A 24,075-nucleotide genomic window follows, 5' to 3' on the forward strand; every position below is an offset into this window, starting at 1 on the left:
CCAGGCTGGGAATGGGCTGGAAACGAGGAGCACCAGATGGGCTTTGCTCCTCGCTGCCCTTGGGCCCCCGCAGGGAGACGTGGGGTCCCGCACTCCTCCCTCCGCTCTGGGGCTGCCCGGAGCACGTGGAAGGACACCCGCGCCCACTCCACAGGAGGAACAGCTGCTGCCCGTGGAGGGCGGCAGAGCCCTGGGACAGCTGCCCAGGGAGGGCGTGGGGTGTCCCCTCGGGAGACATTTCAAACCCACCGGGGCGCGTTCCCGTGTCACCTGCGCCGGGTGACCCTGCCTCGGCAGGGGTGGGACTGGGCGACCTCCAGAGCTCCTTCCAACCCGAACCATTCTGTGACTCTGAAACGGCATGCTGAGCCCTTCGACTCAGAGGACGGATGCAGGAGAGCAATCTGTGTAAAAACCAACAAAAAAGGGAATTTCACTACGCAAAGGTCCCATTTCACAGACGATTTGTCCCACGCTGCCTCTCCCACGTCGGAGCCCTTAGCACTCTTTCAGAGCCCACACCCATTCCCAGTGCCAGTCTGACACCTGCCGGCGGCCCAGCGGCCCCGGGGGCACTGAAGGGGAACCGGCTCGGCTCCGTGTTCGCAAGGAGGCCGTATCCGAGAGGCTCCGGGAGCGGCAGTGGGAGCGGCAGTGGGAGCGGCGGGGGCGCCTCGGGAGCGGCGGGGGCGCCTCGGGAGCGGCGGGGGCGCCTCGGGAGCGGCGGGGGCGCCGCGGGGCCGAGGCCGGGCCGGGGGCAGCGCGGCCGCCGCCGCCAGGGGGCGCAGCGGGCGCGGTCCGCGCGGCCGGTCCCTGCCGGCGCCCGTAGGGGGCGGGGCCGCGCGCGTGAGGGGCCGGGCTGCCATGGCGGCGGGGCCGGCGTGAGGGGCTCGGGCAGGGTGAGGGTGGCGAGCGGCCATGGCGGCGGGCAGCGCTATCCAGATCCCCACCCGGCTGCCGCTGCTGCTCACGCACGAGAGCGTGCTGCTGCCCGGCTCCACCATGCGCACCAGCGTGGACTCGCCGCGCAACATGCAGCTGGTGCGCAGCCGGCTGCTGAAGGGCACCTCGCTGCGGAGCACCATCATCGGCGTCATCCCCAACACCAGCGACCCCACCTCCGACTGCGATGACCTGCCCAACCTGCACAGGTGCGGCTCGGGCCCCCCCGGAGCCCGGCCCGGCCTCCCCGGCCGGGGCTCGCCGCGGGGCCGCGCCGCGGGGCCGCCCGGCTCCGCCGGCCCCGGAAAACGCCCCTGCCCTCCCAGAAGCCTGGTCGCACAACCGACCCGGCGGGCGAGGTGCCGGGGACGGGCTGGCCGGAGGGGAAGTTTGAAAAGAGGCTAAAGTGAACGAGCAGAATAAGACGAAAGAACGCTGCTCTAAGGCTGTCAAAGCTGTTAACCATAGGCTTTTTCACCTGATAGGTAACACGGATATTGACTTAGTTCACATAAACTGAAAACAAATCGTATTTCTGTCTGGTGAAAGCAATATGATGTAACCCGTACTCTTCGAACTTTATCGTATCAGTGGACTTAGTAAGATGTTGCAAGAAAATAACTTCTGTTGTAAATCTGCTTCAACAGGTACGGTGATCTGAAACATTGATTCAGTTAAGGCCGGGAATTTCAGTGAAGAAGTGTCATTATTCCCATTTCCCAGTGCATATTGCTGAAGCAGAAATGTCAGTGTGCCTGTCCACATCCAGAGCCATTATTATGAAGAAATTACATATGCTTCTAAATTGCATGAGTGATATTATAGTGCTTTACTTTGTTTTTCACTTAACTCATTTGTCTTCCGCTTCTAGTGTTTGGTTTTGTAGTCTGTGTTACAAAGGGAATTGGATAATTTGATTTCATTTCACAGTAGGAGCTATTACCCATCAGGGTCTTGCAACCTATAGTTTGGTTGCTGTGATAAGGAGCACACAAAATGTTCTGTGGAAGGTGACGGATAATACAAGGATTTGTTCTGTTTTTAGGATTGGCACTGCTGCCTTGGCAGTTCAGGTGGTTGGTAGCAACTGGCCCAAGCCCCATTACACGTTGCTGGTGACAGGCCTCTGCCGATTCCAGATCCTGCAGCTGCTGAAGGAGAAGCCCTATCCCATTGCTGAAGTGCAGCAGTTAGATCGGCTTGAGCAGTTCACTAATGGCCATAAATCTGAGGAGGAGCTTGGAGAGCTGTCAGAACAATTCTACAAGTATGCAGTACAGGTAATTTGTTTTATTCTTGTGCATCACAAAACCTGTGGGTATACTTAGGCTCTAGTTGTTTTCTATCTGCCCTTCTGTTTCTCCGGTTCTGTAGTAGAGTTTCAGTATTTCTGTTACAAAATAAATGTTACTGTTACAGCTTGAGGTTTCTATGCCAAGTTCCAGGATGTTTACACAGCTCATTGCAGCTGAATCTTGTGCAACTGCTTGTGTTGGTGCTATGATAAGTTGGTGTTTCATATATAGGAGTACTATAAATACATTCTAGTAAAAGATTTGATTATTTTTTACAGAGATATAAGAAAATATATATGATAGAATCCTAATGAATCGGAATTTAAAGGATGTATTGAAAAAGAGTCATGGGGAAGTTTTTCATCTGGGTATGTGAGGGGAATAGGAAGTGTATTGAAAAAAAATGCTGCAAACAATAGTGATACTTTTGAACTTCTGAAACAAGCATGAAGCTCAGAGTCTTGGTGCTCTATGGTGAGTTAGTGCCTCATCTGTGAACTTCTGGTGAACCTATTCCAGTAGTTTTTTGGCAAATTACCTGGATACGCTTCACGCTGAAAGGCACAATTGTGTTTAGGTCAGAGAGGCACTGAGATCATCCCAAAAGGAGCACAGCGGCCGTTAGCGTTGTTCCTTGTGTGTTGTAGCTGGTTGAGATGCTGGATATGTCCGTGCCTGCGGTCGCAAAGCTCCGGCGTCTCCTGGACAATCTGCCCAGAGAAGCTCTGCCAGATATCCTGACCTCTATCATCCGAACAACCAACCAAGAGAAGCTGCAGGTATCGCCTTCTCCAGCGGTTTTACTGCCTGCTAGGTGTTGCTATCTTTTAGAGTCAGTCACTTTTAGGTAATTTTGGAATTGTGACTGTACAGAGATAACATTATGCCAGCAGGGATTTGTGTTACAGCTGAGCATGAATGCTTGCAAAATGGTTTGATGGTGTTGTTTAAAGTGTTTATATATGCATATGGCAGAACTCGCCTGACGTAAATAGATCTAGTTGGGAAATCTTGGAAATTGTTTGTTTTATTAAACAATAAGTAGAGTATGGACTTCTCATAGTAGAAGTGATAAGTCTTCCTTCAGATTGTGTTGAAACTTTGCTTACTTATCCCAGCTGACTAATCATTATACATATCTTAATACTAGTAAGTTCAGAATTAAAATATTTTTAGTATTAGAATTAAATATTTTTTAAAACATCTTTAAGTCTGGGTTTCTTTAAACACTGAGACAGTGGTTAAATTTCTATCATATGTCAAAGTAAATCTGCAAAAATTATCTTTATGACTTGATGCTTATTCCTCTGATTTCTGTATTTGCTTGCTGTGTTTTGGAAGTTGTTCCTTTTTTTCCTCTAACTGTGTATGCTGCACCTGGAATTGAAAGTGTGTTAGATTCTTTCAAAGCACCACAAGTAGAAATCAATGCAGTAATTTGAAGCGAAGGTGTGTACTATAGCTGAATATCCTGCTGGAGGAAGGTACATTAGTTATTAGTGTGTCACTTTTTCATTATTAGAATTTCTAAAGAAAAGAGCAGCTAGTGGAAGCTGTGGAAATACAGAGGAGCAGAATTCTACCCATTTCCACGCATTAACTTCATTTAATGTGAAAATGGAATTGTGTGCAAAATATTAAAAAGACAAAATAAACAAAAAATCTCTGAACAAAAATCTTAGGGCACAAGGTGATTTTTTTTTTCCCCCTGGGTTACCCAAAGAGAGGATGCTGTAACTTTTTTAACAGGGCCATCTCTTTCCTGAGGCTCAGTAATTGAAAAATAGAACATTGATGTTTGCAGTACATCCATGCAGTCCTCCCCAGAGTGAGGATTCATCAGTGTGAAGTTGGCGTCTGCTTACATCTTCTTGATCTTAGATTTTAGATGCTGTTAGGCTGGAAGAACGGTTCAAGATGACCATACCATTGCTTGTTAGACAGATTGAAGGCCTGAAGCTGCTTCAGAAAACAAGAAAGTCCAAACAGGATGATGATAAAAGGGTATGGAGCTTTAAATTTGGAATACTTAAACATTCTAAATAAGTACTAAGATGCACTTTTTAAAAAGGTTAATGAATGCATGATTTTAATCTGTGCATTTTTAATGTGAAGCCATAGGTGGCAACTTCAGCTGTGTAGATACATAAAAGACAAAATACTTGTTTAAAACTGTCTAGGCTTTATTTTAATGTTTTTTTAATTTAATTTTTATTTTAATCTGAGCATTTTGTTGCATTAAATGAATGCTCAGGTTCTTCTGAAGAGTCAGTTCACGTGCATGGTATGCACTCAGTGAGTTCTGGCATGTGCAGTGAAAGGTGTTTTGCTTACTGATGGCATTGCAGTTGTGTGGCAGCTTTTGAACTACAGATAAAGAATGGGTATTGTAAAATGGAGCTTGTTCACTTTTGCTGCATCTTACTGCACTTAAATAGTTTAGTAACTGGGAAGTCATTGAGGAATGAAAAAGGTAAGAGAGATTTACCCATTTTTCTGCTTAATATGATGGGCTGCAGTGCTTGAAATATCACAAATCGCTCCTTTCAGTTTTGTTCTTGTTTGCGAATTTAGGATATATGATAAACTTACTTAGGAAATATATAAAGAGCTGTCACTTTTTAAAGTAGCACCAATAACACTTTTTGAAGTTAATTTCTGGAGTTAAAACTTTCTGGAGTTCTGAATTTTTCATCTTACTTGTTTTTGCCATGATTTTCATTCAAAGCCGAAGTACACAGCTTATTTTAAAACCAAGACCTGGTGCAATTCTGTGGCTCTGTTTCCGTTGCACAGGTTGTAGCTATTCGTCCGAATAGAAGAATCAGTCATGGAAGCATTACAGAAGATGAGGAGGAAGAAGAAGATCATGATGATGTTGTCATGCTAGAAAAAAAGATTAGAACATCCAGTATGTCAGAACAAGCTCTTAAAGTTTGTCTTAAAGAAATAAAAAGGTAGGAGGCTTTTAAATGGCGGTTTCTTTTAAAATTTAGAACAAATCTTGCAGACCTTTTCCTGTTTGATATATGTTCATGTTGGTTGTGTGTTTGAAATGATTTTAAGTGTCAGGCAGCAATTGCTGCCTTGTGGTGCAGTAGAGGCTTCCTTTATTTTCTGGTTGGCCTTTTGAATTCTGTACTTATATTTCCAGATTAAAGAAGATGCCTCAATCAATGCCAGAATATGCTTTGACGAGAAATTACTTGGAACTGATGGTAGAATTACCATGGAACAAGAGTACAAAAGGTAAACCTTTCTCTTAGTGGTGATTCTCATGCACAAACATTTTAGGACAAGTAACTATCATGTAAACACTGTGAATTAGTTCTGTCTTGTAAAAACATTGTTGTTAGGTTCCTGTAAGCCAGGTAAACCATTAGACTTCAGTGAGAGCTGTACACTGAACAGCCTGTGTAGCTCAGTTGTATATCTAAGAATGTGGATTTAAACATCGTTAAGAATAGTTCCATTAAATAATGAAGTTGTTACTAATTACAAATTGTGCCAATATGTATCAAAGAAATGAGCATCAAATTATTTTTTATATGTCAGACAAAAACCCTTTTGGAGATTTCTGTAATATTGGTCTTTCTGAAGAAGATTCTGACTTATCTTAAGCAAGTATGGTAAGAAACAAAAGGATAAAAAAGCACAGTTGTAGTTAATTTTAATAATTACAGCTTGGGGTGCAGTAGAAAAACTGAGACAGTGTCTGCTTTGCACCATCGTTTTTGGAGTTGTGAGCAGAGGGTGATACTGTTAATACAGACAGAGTGTGCAAAAATGGAGAGTGAGGGAAGAGTAGGAAACCAAACAGGACCAACAGACATCTCCTACTGACCAGCACAAGTAGGTTAAGTGGGCAAAATTACTTTGCACAAGGTGGACTTAGCACACCTGCATGTCCATCTCTACCCTTCTGGTGCTATTTGTAGTGATGCATTGTTGCTGGTCTGAAATAGAGCCCTGGCCGTTTACAAATCTTGTAAATATTTTCTTTAATCATTACATTGTAAAAATATTTGCCTACATGTACTTTGCAGTATTATTCAAAGAATACCCAAATGAGTAAAATGTTTGTTGGCAGTCATGTCCTAGCAGAATGTTTTTTTGGTGGAAATTGCTCTTTGATATTTTAAAATGATGCTGTGTCATGTGAAGTTTGGTGGTTTTACTTTAAGCAAAGTTTGTGAGTGTGACCCATGTGATTGCTACTTTGAACTCTGTAGCTACAGTGAATAAAAGCACACATGAGTACAGAAATAGAAAATCATGATAGTTATTTTAGCTGTGGGTGTCATTATCAGTACTGTGTCATTTTCAGTACTATAATCTGTCTGGCTAAGGTCTAATTTCTTTATTAAAGAAGGAAATTAAAGAAAACTTTAGTACCTTTGTTTTAGAAAAGCATTGTCTGAAATATATGTGAGTTGGGGGATTGCCCTGATGAAGGTATCTGTTTCTACTGTGAGATCAGTTGTTTCCATTTTAAGGTAAATGTGCTGATCTCTGTGCTGTTGTCGGTGCCAGATCGCCTGGAAATCCGTGCAGCTCGCATTGTGTTGGACAATGACCATTATGCCATGGAGAAGTTGAAGAAGAGAGTTTTGGAGTACTTGGCTGTGCGACAGCTTAAAAACAACCTCAAGGGACCCATTCTTTGTTTTGTGGGGCCCCCGGGAGTTGGTAAAACCAGTGTTGGAAGATCAATTGCAAAGACTTTGGGTAGAGAATTCCACAGAATTGCTTTAGGAGGTGTCTGTGATCAGTCTGATATTCGAGGCCACAGGTAATTACTTCTTATTTTCCTAATTGCAGTTTTTTCTTTGCAGAATGTATTGATTATTTTCACTGTTCAGCCAATACAGAGAAATTTTACTTCTCTGAAACAATGGTAGGTATTTATTGATATTCCTTGGTATTCAGTGCTGCTGCTTTGGAGAGAATTTTAATGGGAATGGATGTTTTGTGTTGTGGTACAGCCTTTATTCTTTCCTTCTGCTGCTGCCCTTTATTTTCATAGGGAATGGATTTCATCTTCAGTTATTCTAGCACTTTTTATGCAAGAACACCTAAGCTGGCAGGTTTCGAAGGAGATTTTTTGGATAACATTCCCTAGGACTGTTTTTGATGTTGGGCTCTTTATGTATCTACTGCTTAGTCTTTTAAATTTGTATTAGTCCATTCCTCAATCCTTGCACCTGGAAGCTTAATGAATGGGCAGTAGAGATAGGTAACTGCCAAGCATCAGTGCGGCATTTTTGTTTCCATTACACATATTTTATGCTTATTGCATGCAGTGTAGGAAATCTGGAATAATGAATTTTAGTCAGGTTTTCTTTTTTAAGTCATGTTACTGAATAAATTTTCTCCTTACAGCGGTAGGTGAATACAGTGAATTAGAGCTATCAGTTATTTTTTTGATACCATCTAACAGTTAATTTTCCCAGTGGCTATGCAACTACTCTCAGTAGGATATACCTAAAATAGAATGTCCTAAAAACAACTTAAAATGTGACTCGATACCATGTGCTATCCCAAGTGAAGCCACTAGAGGCTGTGGAATACTCAGCTTTATGGAAAGTAACTTTTCCAGAGCAGAGCAGGACTCAGTCCCTTGTAACAGGGAAACCACATTTTGAGCTTGACATTATAGACAAAAGTCAAACTTCCTATCTTGCGCTTAGACCTCATAAAGAGTAAAGACAGGGAGAGGCATACGAGAGAGCCTCTAAAAAGCTTTTTAATTCAGCTGTTTGTGGCTGTCACACATTTTTGAGGGCATTATTAAGTTATTAATTCATGTTAGAGGCTAACTGTTATAAATTTCATATTAAAAAGTGTATGAAATTAGCCAATGGGAAATATTTGCTAAGAGATTTTATTTTTCACCAGCAAAGGAAAATGTAATCTAGAATTAGCAAGAATATTGTGTGGTTACTGTTCAACAAGCAAGTGTATAGTTTAAAAATGAACTTTAGAGCAGTTGGTACTAGGAGTCCTTTGTAGCCAACTGCTTTTTCCAGTTTTCTATAACTAAAATCAAATTTACGTGTTGCATACTGGATTTTAAATTCTGCTTTGGTTTGTTCCTTCTCAGAATAAGATTTAATCACATTAGAACTACAGCTTTTGTGTAGAGCTCTGTAATGTCCTCCTGTGTGAATAAATCCTTCTAATTGCTCCCAGTCAGGTGAATCCATGTTGGCAGTCTGGTGGCAGTCAGAGTGAGGTGATCTGGAAGTGGAGGAGACACAGACTGTTGTTTTCTGGGTTTCACTGTCTTGGAAGACATTTTTTTTCTGCTAAAAGCTCCTTATTAGGCTTTGGGGCTTAAGAATTCCATTAACATTGCAGGAGAGCAGTACTGTATGTGCTTACTGATGTACTGAACATGGAGAAAAATGTACCAAATGTACTAGAACATTGAAAAGGAACTGTTTCAGCCTGACTGGCAAGCAAACAGTGCCTGAAATAGCATTCCCTTGGGCCACTTTGGTGAAAGGTGCAGACCCAGAGATTCAGCAGAGAGAGCTGTTGGAGAGCAGCCGGGTGGGCTGTGGTGTCTCAGTAACTGTGCTGTCCCACCTCATGTGTAAACGTTGGAGCATTGGCATTGGAGCTGCCCAGGTTTGGCCATTTCACTGGGGTTCATGTGCCTGGACCTGGAGCTTGGGAATCCTTCACTATTGAGTGAAGAGTAGCTAGTGTTGTTCTGCATTCCCAAAGTGAAATCATCCTCATGGTACAAAACCAGAGCTCCTTGATCAGACATCCTTCAGCTGTTGTCTGATTTATCACTCATCTGTACCATGTGTTAAAGTGTGTTGGTTTACATTTGTTGTTTACTTGTATTAAAAAAAAAAAGTAATCCACAAACCACTCTGAAGGATGACTTAGAACTTTTTTCCAATAAGTTTTTTTAAAATCTCCTGGGTATTGATATTTTGTATCACACAGGAAATGTATGATCTTCTCTGTTGTGTGTTTTTCTATTTCTGAAAAGGAAAGATGTAATTGTGACATTTATTTATAGTGGTTCTGGTGAGGTAAGTGTGAAGCTCTTCTTTCTCACCTTCATGTGAAGCACTCCTTCCTATATTACCACTGCTTTGCAGTTTGAAAAGCTTGGAGGCCTAAGCTCATTTCTGGTTTAGGCCTTTGCTGAAGACTTGTTTAGGTGCACCTGTTTGAGGAGAGGTGGGATTCCTCACCAGGACATCCGTGCTGGCAGAACTTCCTTGCACAGGCCTTGTTGCACCAGAAAAAAAAACAAACTTCAAACAGCTTCACCCATGAGAGGAATGAGCTTTGTTCGACAAGTACAAAGCAGAGGTAGATTTGTAAAGCCCTTGAGTGGATGCAATCTCTGGCCTTGCACAACAAAAAAACCAAAAAGGCTGTGACCTTGTGCAAGGACATTCAGAAAGAGTGGTGTTAACTTTTCTAGCCCTGCAGTTAAAAATTATTTAAAACTATTTTATTGAGATCACTGTGAAGAAAGTGAGTCCTGTTTCTTTCTTTCAATAATACTACCACTACTTTAAGGGTTCTATTTCCTAGTCTTTCCCAGTTTACTTTGGGAGAACCAAGAGGTTGGATTTCCCTGCTGTTTTTCTTGCATTTTCTAGGATACACAGTGCCTTATGACATACTATACCACTCTAAGGTTTTGTTTAAAGGTACTTTTTCACTGATCTAAAACTATATAAAAAGATTACTAAGTTGCAGACCTCTGCCTGGAGCTATCAAGGGGTTGGGTTTTTTAAGTGTTGCTACCCAAGCGAGGTGAGTAGGAAACCTGTTCTGTGCTTCCTGTTTTCAGTGGGGAAGGCTGACTGTCCTCTGGGTTTAATGCAGGGAAAGAAACTGCATCAAAAAATGAGCAAAACAATGTAGGATATTGTTTAACCTCCTTTCAACCCTAGCAAAAATAATGAAATCAACTCACATTCAGTGATAGTGTTCCTAAACATTAGCATTTAGTTTCACATCTTACAAGGCAAAGGTTAACAGCCAGACAGATAAATGGCCATATCTGCTTGTAATTTTAATATATTCTGGCTGGTTTTATATGTAAATACCTGCAGGGCCTGCCTTACCAAGGATCCTTTTGTTGAGATGTATTCCCCTAATAGCTTTGGAGATCTCAAACATTTGATTATTAGTATAATAAAATAGGTATTGGTCCATCTCTAATAAATGAAGAGATACTACAGATTTAGATAATTGCATCTGTTTGCCTTCATTTAGTTTATAAACCAGCCTCTTTCTTAAAACTCAATGGAACATGGATAGCTCAAATCTTTATAGGATTCAAAAGGACCAAGTAAAACTGTGTATCTAAAAACAGAAACATGCATTAAAAAAATGCATGTAATGCATGTAATGTTTTAAAGCACGCACTTGAGAATAATGTAGGAAGCAAGAAAAAAGAATGTTTGATGTTTACCTAATTATGTTACCCTATTACTACCATAAGCAAAATACTGAAACAATTGGGCTGCCTTGTCTCTGAAGCATAAAAAATTATTTTCTAGTGCAGTGAGCACCTTATGGTAAAAACAACCCAGGGAAGAACAAAACTACCACCTCCAAACAAGACCCAAAACCACAAAAAGAAAAAAACCAAAACCCATAACTGAAAAAACCCAAATCCCCCCAAAACCAAAGAAATACCCAAACTGCTACACGGACACATTTATTTACACTGGTAAGTGATTCACTTCTGTGAACTCCAGCTCTGATTCAGTCTCCTCATTTTCTGATTGCACTCTATAGAATGCTTTCCCTGTCTTGGCAAGGCTGTGGGTGTGCAGATGGAGGAGGAGGAGGCAGGCTGGCTGTGTAATAGCTCCCCATGCAGAGCCCTGATCTGTAATGAACGTTCCACAGCACACCCTCCGTGAGAGCAATCCGCTCCCTTGCTGCACATTAAGACAACACAAAAGCACTGAAGTGAGGAACTGTTGCCTGCTGGCTGCTTCAGTCTTCAGCAGCTGCCTCAGGAAGGTGGTAACAGGCAAACTGAATTTCTCTTGCATTGCTGGCTATTTAGAAGATCTTAAAACCTTTTATTTTTTTCTCAGCTCTAGAATTAAATTAAAATTAAATTTTATTTACTGCAACTTGTTTCATCAGAGGTTAAATGTTACATGGAACTGACACCATTGCTGTGTGGTTTGGGTTCTGGTTTTGTTGGGTTTTTGGGGATTTTTTATGTATTTAAAGTCATCTCTAGTATTTTTTGAAATTAGTCCCGTAATTTTTTTGATTTCATCTTTGTAAATGTCATCCTGTTTATTTTGGACAGTAATAAAACAGATCGTATGGCAAAGCAGGCCTGTTCTGGTTGTCTGCTTTGTGAGGGTCATGAGCTAGATACTGTAATGCAGCACTTAATGTATCTCTTTCTTCTTAGAATTTCATGCTCTTAATTATAGTATTTTGAGTAGTTATGGCACAAGCAGAAACAATTGTGATAATTGCAGCAAACAAGTGTTATATGCATCTGTAAAATGTAGTTGTGCTCTGTGTGTGTTGTGGAAAAAATATTTTACTGATTTGCTAAATAAATTCAAACTCGTAATTTTTTGTTTCATTGCAGTGTTCAGCTTTTCATTGTATATTGAAATGACAGTAAATACAGTTCTTTTTGGTGGGTGTTTATTAAACCGTGCTGTCAAGGAAACATTGGCAGTTCAGCATAATTGGAATTTTGCTCTCTTTTGTAACATGCTGTGTGAACTCTGTTGTGATGACAAAATCCCAGCATTGTAATTACAAAAATGTTTTTATTAATGAAGTTCCCAAATCTGCTTCTGCTTGTTCTTACAGTATGAGGATGGTACTGGAACATGTTGAGATGTCCACAAGCTGTAAAGTTTGGATACACTTTAATACAAGTTATTGTCTTTGCAGACCAGCTAGTTTACCATGGAACTCCAATTTTCGTCTGCTGCTACAATTGCTTGTATTAGCTCCATTGTATATTCTATATTTTTATCAAGTATTTCACAGATTTTTGCAAAAAAGCAAGAATTGCTGCAGTGCTCCTTGTTCTTCTATTTTGCCTGGAGTTTTATTTATGATATTTTTGATGTCACTCCTCCTGTTCCCCGTGTCACCACACTCTTCCCCATCTCCTTTCCTTTCCAGGCGCACCTATGTGGGCAGCATGCCTGGCAGGATCATCAATGGGCTGAAGACTGTCGGGGTGAACAATCCTGTTTTCCTCTTGGATGAGGTGGATAAGCTGGCAAAGAGCTTGCAGGGGGATCCTGCAGCAGCCTTGCTTGAGGTAAGAGGTGTTAAACTGCAAGCATTGTTTCATTTGAATTTTAAAAGAATTAAACTGGACTTGGAAGATTCACTGGACAAAAGAAGGCCTGAGAGTGCCAGCTCTGTTATTCACATATCAGCTGCTGAGTTCTGACATGGGTGGGTTTCTGTCAGTTCCTTGGGCACAATGCAGATGCTGTTACATAGTGGCTAAGTAACATAGACATCTCAGTGAGCTGTACTTGAACACAAGGATAGATTTTGGGGTGTTTTCTGTATTTAAATAGTGTTCAAGCCCTAAACATCACTTATTTGGGGGACTTCACAATACTGATTTTTAATGATAAAATGTTGTTAGTTAAAAAAGAACTGTAGAGGATCCAGACAGTAACTAACTAGACTTCTTCAAGTTTTCCCTTTCTTTCTTGGAATAACTTTAATGTATTTTTGAAGCTCTTGATGGTACCAGCTTGTATTGGAGCTAAGCAGTTTACCCAGTACATAATATGGACTAGCTGCATGTTCTTTTAAGAGCGTTTCTTTAATTAGTGTTGTAATTAAGTTTCTGAACTTAGATTTTTCATGTAAGTCACAGATTCCCACTCCTGACTGATTATGGTGTGATGAGTGTTTGGCTGATTATGGTGTGATGAGTGTTAGCTTTCCGTGAGAGTCAAGTTTTCCATGAGTGCAATTTTTCTGAACTTCTGGGACTCAGATATGAATTAATCTAATTTTGAAGCACATGTTACAGTTATTTTATCACAAAAAATTTAGAGTTGTCAAAGTTGATTTGCTTAAAGACACAAATAACATTCTGGAGATGGAATTGATGACTTTGGTGAATGAGATACTGTTGGAATATCTTGTAAATGCCATCAAGTGTTGAGATGTTATTAATTAGGTTAGTTGGGCTTTCAGGAGGCCAGAACTGGAGTGATCATGAGGAAGATTAATTGAGACCTGTGCCTTGCAAGCTTCATGTATCATGTAGCAGACAGCAGTAAGGAGTTGTCAGAACATCCCAATATCCATTTTCTGCAGTGTGACATGATATCCCATTACAATTCCTTTTTCCACTGGTTTGTGCATATTCAGTGCTTTTATTCTAGCAGTTTGCTGGAGAGAGGAAGGAGCATGTCCTCAGGTGTGGGGAAGAGACAAAGCATTGCCCTTCCTTCCCTGGGCAGAAAGAAGGCTGTGTCCATTGTCCTGTCCAGCATGGATGGCATAGGGGAGCATGAGAGAGGTGCTGGCACAGCAGGGCTGGGCCAGGCTGAATAGTTGAGGCTGCCGGGGCAGATGCAGCACTAATGCACGTGATGATTTTAGTATTGTGCATGCTTAGAGATTCCTTGTACTGCTGTAGTTTTACACTCTGCCGCCTGTTTTGTGTTGTCTCTGGCCCTAGGGACTGCCATGTTCCCACTGTTGCAGCTGCACTGCTTCTGGCATGGTTCTGTACCTGTTTCTGTCAAAAGGAGAAGCGTTAGTAAAAAATACCCAGTTTTTGAGCTAGCCTGGCTTGCATTCACAGAAGTGACTTAGGGCATAATCCTAGAAGCATCTCAGTTGTCAGACCTGAGGTGTGGTAGCTTTAGTAGGTGGGGGTGAAAGTGGTTCTGATAGTATTTGCCTACAGAGTCATTCTAATGACTCTCTTGACTGACAGTGCTTAATGCAGTGATTTAAATATGAAAAATGCTACTTAAATTAAGGTGTCATGAGCTCATCTGGATGCTGTATGACATTCTGCAAATGAAGTGTCAATTGACTTCCTACAAACGTCATTATTTTCTTCCTGCTAGATAGTGGAAAATTACTGTTTTGACAAGGCCAACGAGTTCTTTGAAAATGGGTGTATGAACAGGTTGTGGTTTGAGAGCTCTGTTTTGATCTTTGCATGTTAACACGAACTAGTAGTAGTTTAAATGTGCTAGAAAATAGCATGGCTTCACTTCTTTAGCTTTCAAAAATGACAGTTACGGTCCTTTACCTGTACATTTCTCAAGTGTGCAGTACACTTTTTTAGGGCGCATGAAGGCCTCAAAGTGCAGAGAAAACAAGCAGGGAAGTGTAATAAATACATTATTCCTTGGGGGATTTTATTTACATTTTGCTGAAAGTGTAATGCTCTCTGTTTTTGAGTTTGCTGATACCTCTCCTGTCATTTGTCTTTTAAATACTTGAACTAAGCTGTCCTAATTCTAGTCAATGGATGGATAAACATACCTGAAAATCAAATTTTTCTGTTTAGCTGGCTGTTGTTTGCTATGCAGACACAATGATTTGGGATTTCTTGGAAAGAGTGTTCCAATCATTAATCTAGATCTGTATATTAATGTTGGCAATTTTATTCAACCTTTGCTGGGTTTTATAATTGTTTTTTATTCCCTGCCCTTCAATAGAGAACAATTGTGGTTTTCTATTGTGTCATTTGTGAAGGCAAACAAATTTAATTAATACCTGTTTAATTGATTGTGTTTGAATTCTGGGTACTTGGTTGCTGCTTTGAGATGTTTCTGTTTTTCCATCTTTTAAAACCACATTCTCAGGGATGCTCTGCTCCTGTCATGGATTTTTGCAGCTGAGCCTCATAAGGTTCACTCCCCACTGCCTGCCTAGGCTGCAGGGTTTATGTAAGCCCTGCTAATTGCCCATTAGTTGCATCTGGAGAAATAATTGCTCTATTAACCATGGCTGGGCTGCTCCCCTCTGAGCTCTTTATATCTCTCTACTGCTGGCTAAACATCCTGAAGCAGGTGCTTTGCCTCTTCTAATGGACAGCTCATGGCTGGACGTAATTGCTACATTTTCATCTGCTTCTCATGGTTTATGTGGTTGGCAAGTCCATCTGGAGTGAGCAAAGGTGGCTGTTATGCTGGAGAGCAAACAATAGTCAGTGGTCACCTAACTGCTGCATTTGCTGTTCACACTGCTGCTTGTCTGGTAAGTGCCATCATTAAGTATGAAAGGCACATCCTTTATTCCTTAATGTGTAGGTGTGTAAATTCTTGCTGTCCACAACAGGGCATATTCAGGAAGAAAATTGCCATCCCTGTGAGCTTGGGAGCAAAGCTTGGTGCTTTCTAATTGCTGGATATGTGTTTAGTTCTAATGTTTCTGCAGAGCTGTTGCTTCAGCGGGACAGAATGTCTTCCTATTTCCAGTTACTGTTCATTAACAAAGGAATATTTTAGTCTAAATTTAGATGACCTCTGTTAAAAAGAGAAGAAAACAGAAATGGATCCAAGTGCCTGATAGTGACTATTTGTATGCAGGGAAATTAGACCAGGAGCGTAGCCAGGCAATTAAATGTTCATGGAATTTATTCTGGATTTTGTGGTAATAAAAAGCTGTTACAGAGAAGCCTTTGTATGCATGTCAGCTATCTGTCATAAATTAGCCAAGATATTTTGTGCACTGAATGTTCTTTTTCTACTTCATATTTCTGTATTAGTTGGATATCTTGGAAAACTTTTGAACTTGAACTTCAGCAGAGATACCTAACTGAAGAACAGTTCTATTTGCTTTGGACAGTCTGTTTGAAATACACAGGCAGGACATTGGTTTGTATCTTATTCTAAAAAACAATTACCATGACAAAGAATTATGAGTCCAGAGGCTCTCCAGCCCTTGTAAAAAAATCTCAGATAATTCACATTTTTAGATATAATCCAAGTTGGTTTGGATTACAGTTTCCTTTATCTTTATTGGATAGTATTTTTTGCATGTGACTACAGCATCAATATTTTGTATATCTTTGTAAATAACACTTTAATCACCAGCTTGGCACTTAGCAGGGTTCATAAGGATTTCTAGTTGCAGACTAGAAGGAGAAAGAAACATGCATGTAAATAAATGTGTCAAAATGCCAGTTTGGTCTGTCAGAATACGTTGTTTTCCAGCAGCTTTGGAATTACTTGCAAACACTTCAGCTGATAGGCTAGAATTCTGTGAAAATATCAGTATAAAAATGAGTAAGTTGAATTAGGATTAGCTGTTTAAAACAGTTCAGAAAAAATTGCAAGAGTAGACTTTGAGTGGGAAGCTAATATTTGGTATAGCCCTTCTTGTTTTGAAGTCAGTTTGTAGCTGCTGTGTTTGCATTCTCTGCCTGTTGTTGTGTCTCCCTATAGTTTGGGGCTGGCTGAGGTAAGGCACATCTCTGAATTATGCATCCGTGGACTTGGCTTGTCAGGATACTTTGCCTTTTTTTTTGTAAAAAAGGGAGTAAATGACAGCAGCTTTTTGCTGAAGAGGGTGAGAAAAGCTTTTGAATAGCTTAAAGCCAGTGCACAATGGTGTTCACTGAGTTCCAGCCCTAGGTTCAGAATTGAAGCATGTGCTTCCGTGTGTTTTAAGATTTCACTATTAAGGGGAATGTGTAACTGCTCTTAAATCTGTGTAGCACTTCAAAATAAAATCCAAATTTATTCTGTTTTTTGGGAAAGTCAGCTATGATTCTGGCATTCTCTAGTAGAAATTTTTAAAGTTTGTTCTGATTATAATTTTTTTCAAAATATTTTTTCACTTTTCAAAGCCTGAGGAGAATTTAAGAGTAATGAAAATTCAGAATTGTTTCTTTTAAAACTATCAAAGAAGTCTTCGAATTCAGTTGTTGTTTTTTAATTATCAGCACTGTTCTTGGCTATAATTCAGGTTGTGTGCATTCATTTGGGTGTAGGCAGATAAGTTATTTTGACAGTGGAGTGCTGTTTCTCAGGAGATGGATGAGTCCCATTATTTGTGACATGAGAATTATTCATGTGGGTGTGTAGCATTGATCATTCATCATTTGGGAAGGAAAAGTGTGGCTGTACTTCAAGGGGATGTGAAGCTAAGGTGCTTCACAGGTGATATAGAAGCCAGGAGTACATTGCTGTGTACAATGAACTTCCCATTTGTGGCACTACTGAAAAAATGTACAAGGCAGCATCTCAGTAGCCTCATGTTCCACATATGTATTGAATATTTATCACCTAAATAAATCTAGGCAAGTGTTGCATTAGCACACGTAAGTTGTACTAAAAGCAACAGGAAGACAACACAGTTATTGAAGCCCTAGTTTACTTCTTCAGTAAATTTTTGAGGTTGGTCAGACTGTGTGTTTTTGTTCTGCAGTGCTTGTTCAGTTTGTCTCCGTTGTTTTGAAACAAAAAGAAAAATGATTGTGTTGGGAAGGCCAGGGCTCACCAAGGGTCAGAGCTTGCCTGGGATGTCATGGACAATAAGAACTTGTACTCCTCCTTTAGTAATAAAGGCTGGACAAAGCAGGAAGAGTGGGGCAGGTGATTTTGTGACAGCAGCTAAGGCTGGGATTGTGTTTTTCCTCTTGGTCTCACAAAAGAGATTCTCACAGGCTGGTGTGAGAGCGAGAAGTAAGCTTCAAGTAAGAAGAGCTGCCAGCAGCAGAGGAGGGTTGGAGTCAGGGATTACTCGGGAGAATTCTCCTTGTTCCGTGGGACCACATGGGCTGCTTTTCCAAGGTTGCTGTGAGTCCTTGAAGGGCCACTCTACCATGTGTGAAAGGTCATGGAGATGCAGCTTAGGAGAGGTACTTAATGGCTGGAGAAATGCTGCAGCACCTCTAGAAAAGGGCAAAGAACAACTCATGAGGAAATGGCTTTTTGAACTGTACATGTGATGTAACATGTAGTCACAGAGTACTCCCAGCAAGGCCGGGATTTAGGGATATCCATAACGTATTTTATTCCTGTAAAGTCAGATTTGACAGATCCAAATGGAATATAATAAAAATATGCATATTTTATTTACTTCTGAGTGAACAATTGTGTGACTTTTATGTTCACTCTTGTTCAGGTCTTGGATCCAGAACAAAATCACAGTTTCACCGATCACTACCTAAACGTAGCCTTTGACCTGTCCCAAGTGCTTTTCATAGCTACAGCCAACACTACAGCTACAATCCCACCCGCCCTGCTGGACAGAATGGAGGTTATCCAGGTGCCAGGTAACACTGCAGTGCCTTCATTACATGGCTATTGCAGATCCTTAAACAAGTTTGGGGTGTTCTTGCTGAAATGATGGATAAAAAGGAAAGCCTGCCGGGAGTCTGGAGTGCATGGCTGGGGTCATGAAAAGGGACAAGGCAGGATGCCTCTGCTGTGGCCTCTGTCACAAGAATAGTATTTAGAATTGCACTCAGGTGAACTCAGTTCCAGGTCTGTGGTGATACATGGATACATTCTGTAATGATATTTTCCTTCACTGATTCATCTGTATTCTAATGGTCAGTTGGCCGATGAATCTTTTTAAAATTCTGGTGGAGAAAGTGGTCTTTAAAACACTAAAATTCTCTTCCTGTTTGCATGAAGTTATGAATAGCCACAAAGGATCATACCAACAGCCTTGTAAATTATGGCTGGGGGAGATTTTTTCTTAAAATCAATCAGGTAGAATTGTAAAAGATAAAAGATTTGATTATATTGTAGTATCTAAGCAAAAAGATCATTAATAAATACGTGCCTTTTTTTTATTTGAAGGATACACACAAGAAGAAAAAATTGAAATTGCACATAGACACTTGATTCCTAAACAGCTTGAACTACATGGTCTGACTCCACAGCAAATACAGATTCCCCAAGTAACCACTTTGGGCATAATTACCAGGTAAATCTGTTCATTGCTTTCAGTTTAAATACCTTCTTTTATAAATCAGTTTATGAAATGGTAATACTTAATATGTATTGTCCTTAATAGCTTCAGCAGTTCAACAGTTGGTAGCTTATGGAATTGCTCTTTCCCTAGCTCTTGTCTTCTTTAGGGAACATCCTTTCTATAGAGAATTCCTTGCTCTTGGTCTCCAGGTGTGGCTCACAGTCAGTTGTGCTGACACAATTGCCAAGGCCCTGTGAATAAACAGGAGCACCTGAGGCTGGTGTGGCTGCACTGTGTGAAGCCATGGCCTTGGCAGCAGACAACATGCAGTTTAAAGAACCAAGTTGTATTTCTATCATTTTCATACAAAAAATGGAAATTACACTTCCTTTTTTTTCCTTGTGACTTGATAGGTACATTTGTTTAGGTTTTGAATTAGGTTAAAAAAATTAAAATACAGGGTTTTTAAATAGCTTCTCTTCATTAGAACTGGGGTTTTTGTTAGACATGACAGCAAATGTATTGATCAAAACATCTTTTGAACTTGAAACTAGCTCATTTCCAATGGAAAAAGTGTACTGGGATTCAATGAATTAAGTATATTATGACCAGTGTTTTGGCTGTTTTGTGTAGTGTTACTGGCTGGTGCTTCTTTTTAGTTCATAGACTAAAACAAAATATTCTTTTACAGGCAGTTCCTCAGCTTCCAGTGAGCTATATATTTTAAGTTTTAAAATAGTTCTTCCTTCTAATTTTTATGCATCCAAGAAGAGCTCAGTGCTATGGACATTGCTTAGCATTTCATGAAGGTTTGGCACCAGCTGTTAGTCATGTCTTCTCACTCAGTAATTTATCTACAATTTTATCAGCAAGCACAATTACTTTGATAAAAACATATTTTTTTTCCTATGTACTAGAGTAGTCCAAGGTTTTGGTACATTTCTCATGTGATTTTCTGTGGCTGTGTGTTTAGTGAGGAGTGTGTTTCCACTGAAATAACTCTGTCTTGCAAAGCCCAGCCCAGCACAGCTGTTGTTTCTCACAGGTACACGAGGGAGGCAGGAGTGCGAGCCCTGGATCGGAAGCTGGGAGCCATTTGCAGAGCAGTGGCTGTGAAAGTGGCGGAAGGGCAGCACAAAGAAGCAAAGCCAGATCGTGCTGAGGTGGGGGAAGGAGAAGGTGTGTATCTTTGGCATGTTTTCTTAAAAAAGGAACTTCTAATGTAGTCACTAGGAAGCTAATGTAGCAACTTTTTATCCTGTTTTATTCTTTAAGGACTCTTGTTTTCAAAAGCTTGGCAGATAGTGTGACATTATTATTATGTACAGTTTTAGTGCTGAATTATGACTTAGGACATAACTTGAGTTGTTTCAGCCTGCTGAGTTGGTAATTGACAAGTTCAGTGCATCTGTTTTATGTCTTAAGGATGCAGTTATGATTTGTGTATGTCTTCCTAGGTTTTTTTATGCAAATCTTTCACTTCTTCTCTAAGCATGGCTGTAGTTCCTACTAGCTCAGAACTCAATCTGGTTATTTTGTTGTACACTAAAAACATTGTCTGCTTGGAGGGCTCTGAAATTAGAATTGTTTTATGTGCCTTTTAAAACCATGCTTATTCAAAGTCTCTTGGAGCTTTGGTAACGCCACAGCCTTGGTTAGTCTGCTCTTGTTTCCCATGTGTACAGACAGTGTTTTATCATTTCCAGTCATCAAACAGACTGAAAGAAAGCTGAACACAAAGCTCTCAAACAGCAGAAATACCCCGGTAACTGCTTCACCAGTAAAGGCAGGTCTATTTCTAGTCTGGAAATAGGAGAGGGAAGGATGAAGTCAGGCTCATGATCCAGTTTGTGTGCAGTGCACAACAGGTGACTGCTCCCTTTTTCATTCCCCATGAGTGTTCTCTTTAACAAAAAAGAACGTTCACACTGTGGTGAAAGATACATGGAGGGTGTAGATGCTTTTGTTCCAGCCAGGTACTGATGGAGGGTGTTGCTGTACTCAGCCATTTCCTGTTGGAGCTCCACAGTGCTTGTTGCAGCACTGGATGTCTGCAGGAGCCCTCGGTGTCTGATTAGAAATGTGAAAGGACAAACTCCAAACCTCAGGTTGAACTTCTAAAATGTGGATAGACCTTAGTCTAATAAAATCTATCCAGCAGGGTGTTGTGTGTTCCATTAGTTTGTTTGTTGAAGACTGAAATGAGTTCAGGTGACAAGAAATTCTGCCAGTCTGTCAGAGAACAACTGGTGTCAGAGGATCCTGGAAACTGAAAACTGCAGTGTGGCTGCTTGCTTTTGCTCCAGGATACTCACAGATTTAAAATACAAAACAGGGCCCTGTAGATTTGATGTTCTGAAATATTCAACAATGTAGTTGATGTGGAAAAAACCTAACATTTGTACCGCTGGAATAGGTCTGGTCTGGATTGGAGGAGGACAAATGAGGAGACTCATTATCTGTTCCTTTAAAACCAGGCAGCAAACAAGTCTTAACAGTGCCCACCCCTTTCAGAGAGTAAATCCTAGGGAAGGAAAGGGATATTTTTACCAGCAGTGGTAATAATGGGAAGGGTGTTTGAAGAAGAGTTTTACCCACAGTAAAAACTTACATAATTTATCTCTGAGAATCTGTTTCTTGACAGTCTTTTAGCTTTACCTTGCCTTTTTTCCCTAGCTCAGTATTTCCCTTCTGAAAATTAAATATTCTTTTACCTTGTTGAGGATCAATGGGATCACTGTAATGTCTGTGAAATCTGTAACATAAGAATATTGAATTTGGCAGTGTTTGCTTAAGCAGGTTCAGCCTGGTTTTCTCTGAAGGTTTGGCTTAAAGGCAGTGAGCTCTCACAGTAGCAGTGACTGAATCCATGAACGATCCTGCAATTTAAATCATCCCATCTACATTAAAAGGCAGAGGTTTTAACACATTTACCAATGCTTTCCTTTCCTTATTATTTGTGTGTTCTCCACCTTCTGTGTTCTGATGGACGTTGTGAAGTCAAACACTGACTTGTTGGTGCTTCTGTGCTCTCTTCGTGGTTGGACTGCTGAGCCTTTGGGCCATGCTGGCCCAGCTCACCAGCAGCAGGCAGTATCAGGTGTCCTGGCTACTGCACCTTCTGGATGGTAATTTTGACAAGTCACATTTTTGAAGTAGGTATCTGTGTCTAAAATATGTTTCAGAGGTCTAATGCAGCTGCTGAATAAAAAGAGATGTTGTTCTGCTCTTCAAGCATTCTGGTAAAATAGACAAGAGGTAGGTTCAGAGCACTACTCATGGTACTGTAAGAAGAAACATTTTATTATTAAGGCAAGTAACAAAAAGGAACTGTATTAGACATCTCAATCCAGTGAGAGAGTTATTTACCATGTTAAAATTAGCACTGTGCTTGCAACTGAGGTATTTACACTGTTAAAATTATACACTGTTAAAATTAGTTCTGGACTTGCAACTTACCAAAGCTAAGTGAAAATAGCAGCCCAAGTGCTTCAAAAGGGAGTAAAATGCTGGCATTTTTGGTTGACCCAGTTTGGAGTTAAGAAAGAAATGAGCTGTGAAGAGTTGCCTTTATACTTCTTAAGTGAAAACTGTCCATAAGAAAAAGCTGTATTAATAAAGGAGTCTGAGGGACAGGTGTCTCTACAGTGAAACTTTGCGTTATAAAGACTTGTACAGAATGGTGCAGTCTGAAAAGTGGGTTTGATTTTGTACCAATACTGTGCTTACACCCTGGTGTGTTTTTAGTGTATCATTTGCTGGAAGTGTATAGGAGTAGGACTCTTTTAAAAAAGACTTTTATTTTCATTCTGTCTGTTGGAAACAACTAAGTGTTCAAAACAAAGCTTGTAGATATCTCCAAATACTTGCAAGTTGATGCAAATAATGGGATTTGTAGTCTAAATTGATTTCTTTGGCATTTTTTCTCCTTTTGATTAGTGGACATTTGTGCAGTTGTGCATCATGATGATGAATTTTTATTTCATATCATGATGACTCTGGAAGATTAGTTAATCAAATTCTCATCCCTTAATAGTTTAATTTAGAATTATTTATTGAATTTTTTTCCTTATCTCTATAAAAATACCTAGAAGTCATTTTTGCTTCCTGCATTTGTGTGTTACTGATGTGAGACTGATACTCTGCATTTAGTGCATTGGTATGCCTTGAGTTGTGACTAGGAGAGGGCAGACTGCAGGCTTGCCTTGCTTGCTGAAACATAATTTATACCTGTTCCAGGGCATAGCCAAATCCTGCCATGGTGCCTGTTGTGTTTATTCAGCTGAGTGCCTCTGGCTGGTGGGTTGTAGTAAGAGTTAAGGACACTAGGTGGTAGAAGCACAGGCTTTTCACCATTACATTGATTAAATCAGATTATTACCTTCAGGGAGAGCACCTGTTTTCAAGGCTTTGTAAAGATGAGGCTTTTGCCACTGTTTTGGCAGTGAGCTCTGGGAAGGGAGGCCACTGCCCTAGCAGAGCTGGAGACTCTCTCAGCCTGGGTTCAGCACTTCCCAGAAAAGCACCACTGAAATGCATGGGCAGCTTGTAGTGCCTTCCTTGCTTTCTGATTCCTGAGCTTTCTGGAGAAGTTGGTGAGTGCAGGAATGTTGGTTTGTGTCAGTTGTTGAGTTTGCACAGGGAACTTTAGCATTTTTCAGAGCTTTCTGGAGAGTAGTCCCTGTGTGCAGCAATGCTGGCTGATATTTCACTGAAACACTATCTAAGATTTATGAGACACTCCTCGAGTCTTCTGACACTACTAGAAATTCTAGGAGTCACAAAAATATGTGAAACTCTCCTTCCTATTTTAGTACAACTGCCTTGAGAATACAATGCAGCAACTGTACACTAAGGCATCATATCATGATACAGCAGTTGAAACCCAGAGCGAAAAACAATTTATCTAATTCAGACCTGAAGGGAGATTTAG

The 24,075-nt window shown here is 40.6% G+C and overlaps 1 protein-coding gene across 1 annotated transcript in view; it reads left to right on the plus strand.

Annotated features, from left to right (window-relative positions):
- The first annotated feature begins 844 nt into the window (after positions 1–844).
- LONP2 (lon peptidase 2, peroxisomal) overlaps positions 845–24,075 on the plus strand; it is a 37,573-nt gene continuing 14,342 nt past the window's right edge. The window contains exons 1-11 of the mRNA XM_068202604.1: positions 845–1,151; positions 1,988–2,222; positions 2,885–3,016; positions 4,119–4,241; positions 5,034–5,194; positions 5,392–5,486; positions 6,771–7,029; positions 12,399–12,540; positions 18,345–18,495; positions 19,028–19,154; positions 20,188–20,321. Coding sequence (XP_068058705.1) covers positions 919–1,151; positions 1,988–2,222; positions 2,885–3,016; positions 4,119–4,241; positions 5,034–5,194; positions 5,392–5,486; positions 6,771–7,029; positions 12,399–12,540; positions 18,345–18,495; positions 19,028–19,154; positions 20,188–20,321 — 1,792 coding nt within the window. The 5' untranslated portion in view covers positions 845–918. The remainder of the gene's footprint in view (positions 1,152–1,987; positions 2,223–2,884; positions 3,017–4,118; positions 4,242–5,033; positions 5,195–5,391; positions 5,487–6,770; positions 7,030–12,398; positions 12,541–18,344; positions 18,496–19,027; positions 19,155–20,187; positions 20,322–24,075) is intronic.

Source organism: Anomalospiza imberbis, chromosome 12, assembly GCF_031753505.1.
Source record: "Anomalospiza imberbis isolate Cuckoo-Finch-1a 21T00152 chromosome 12, ASM3175350v1, whole genome shotgun sequence".
NCBI lineage: Eukaryota > Metazoa > Chordata > Aves > Passeriformes > Viduidae > Anomalospiza > Anomalospiza imberbis.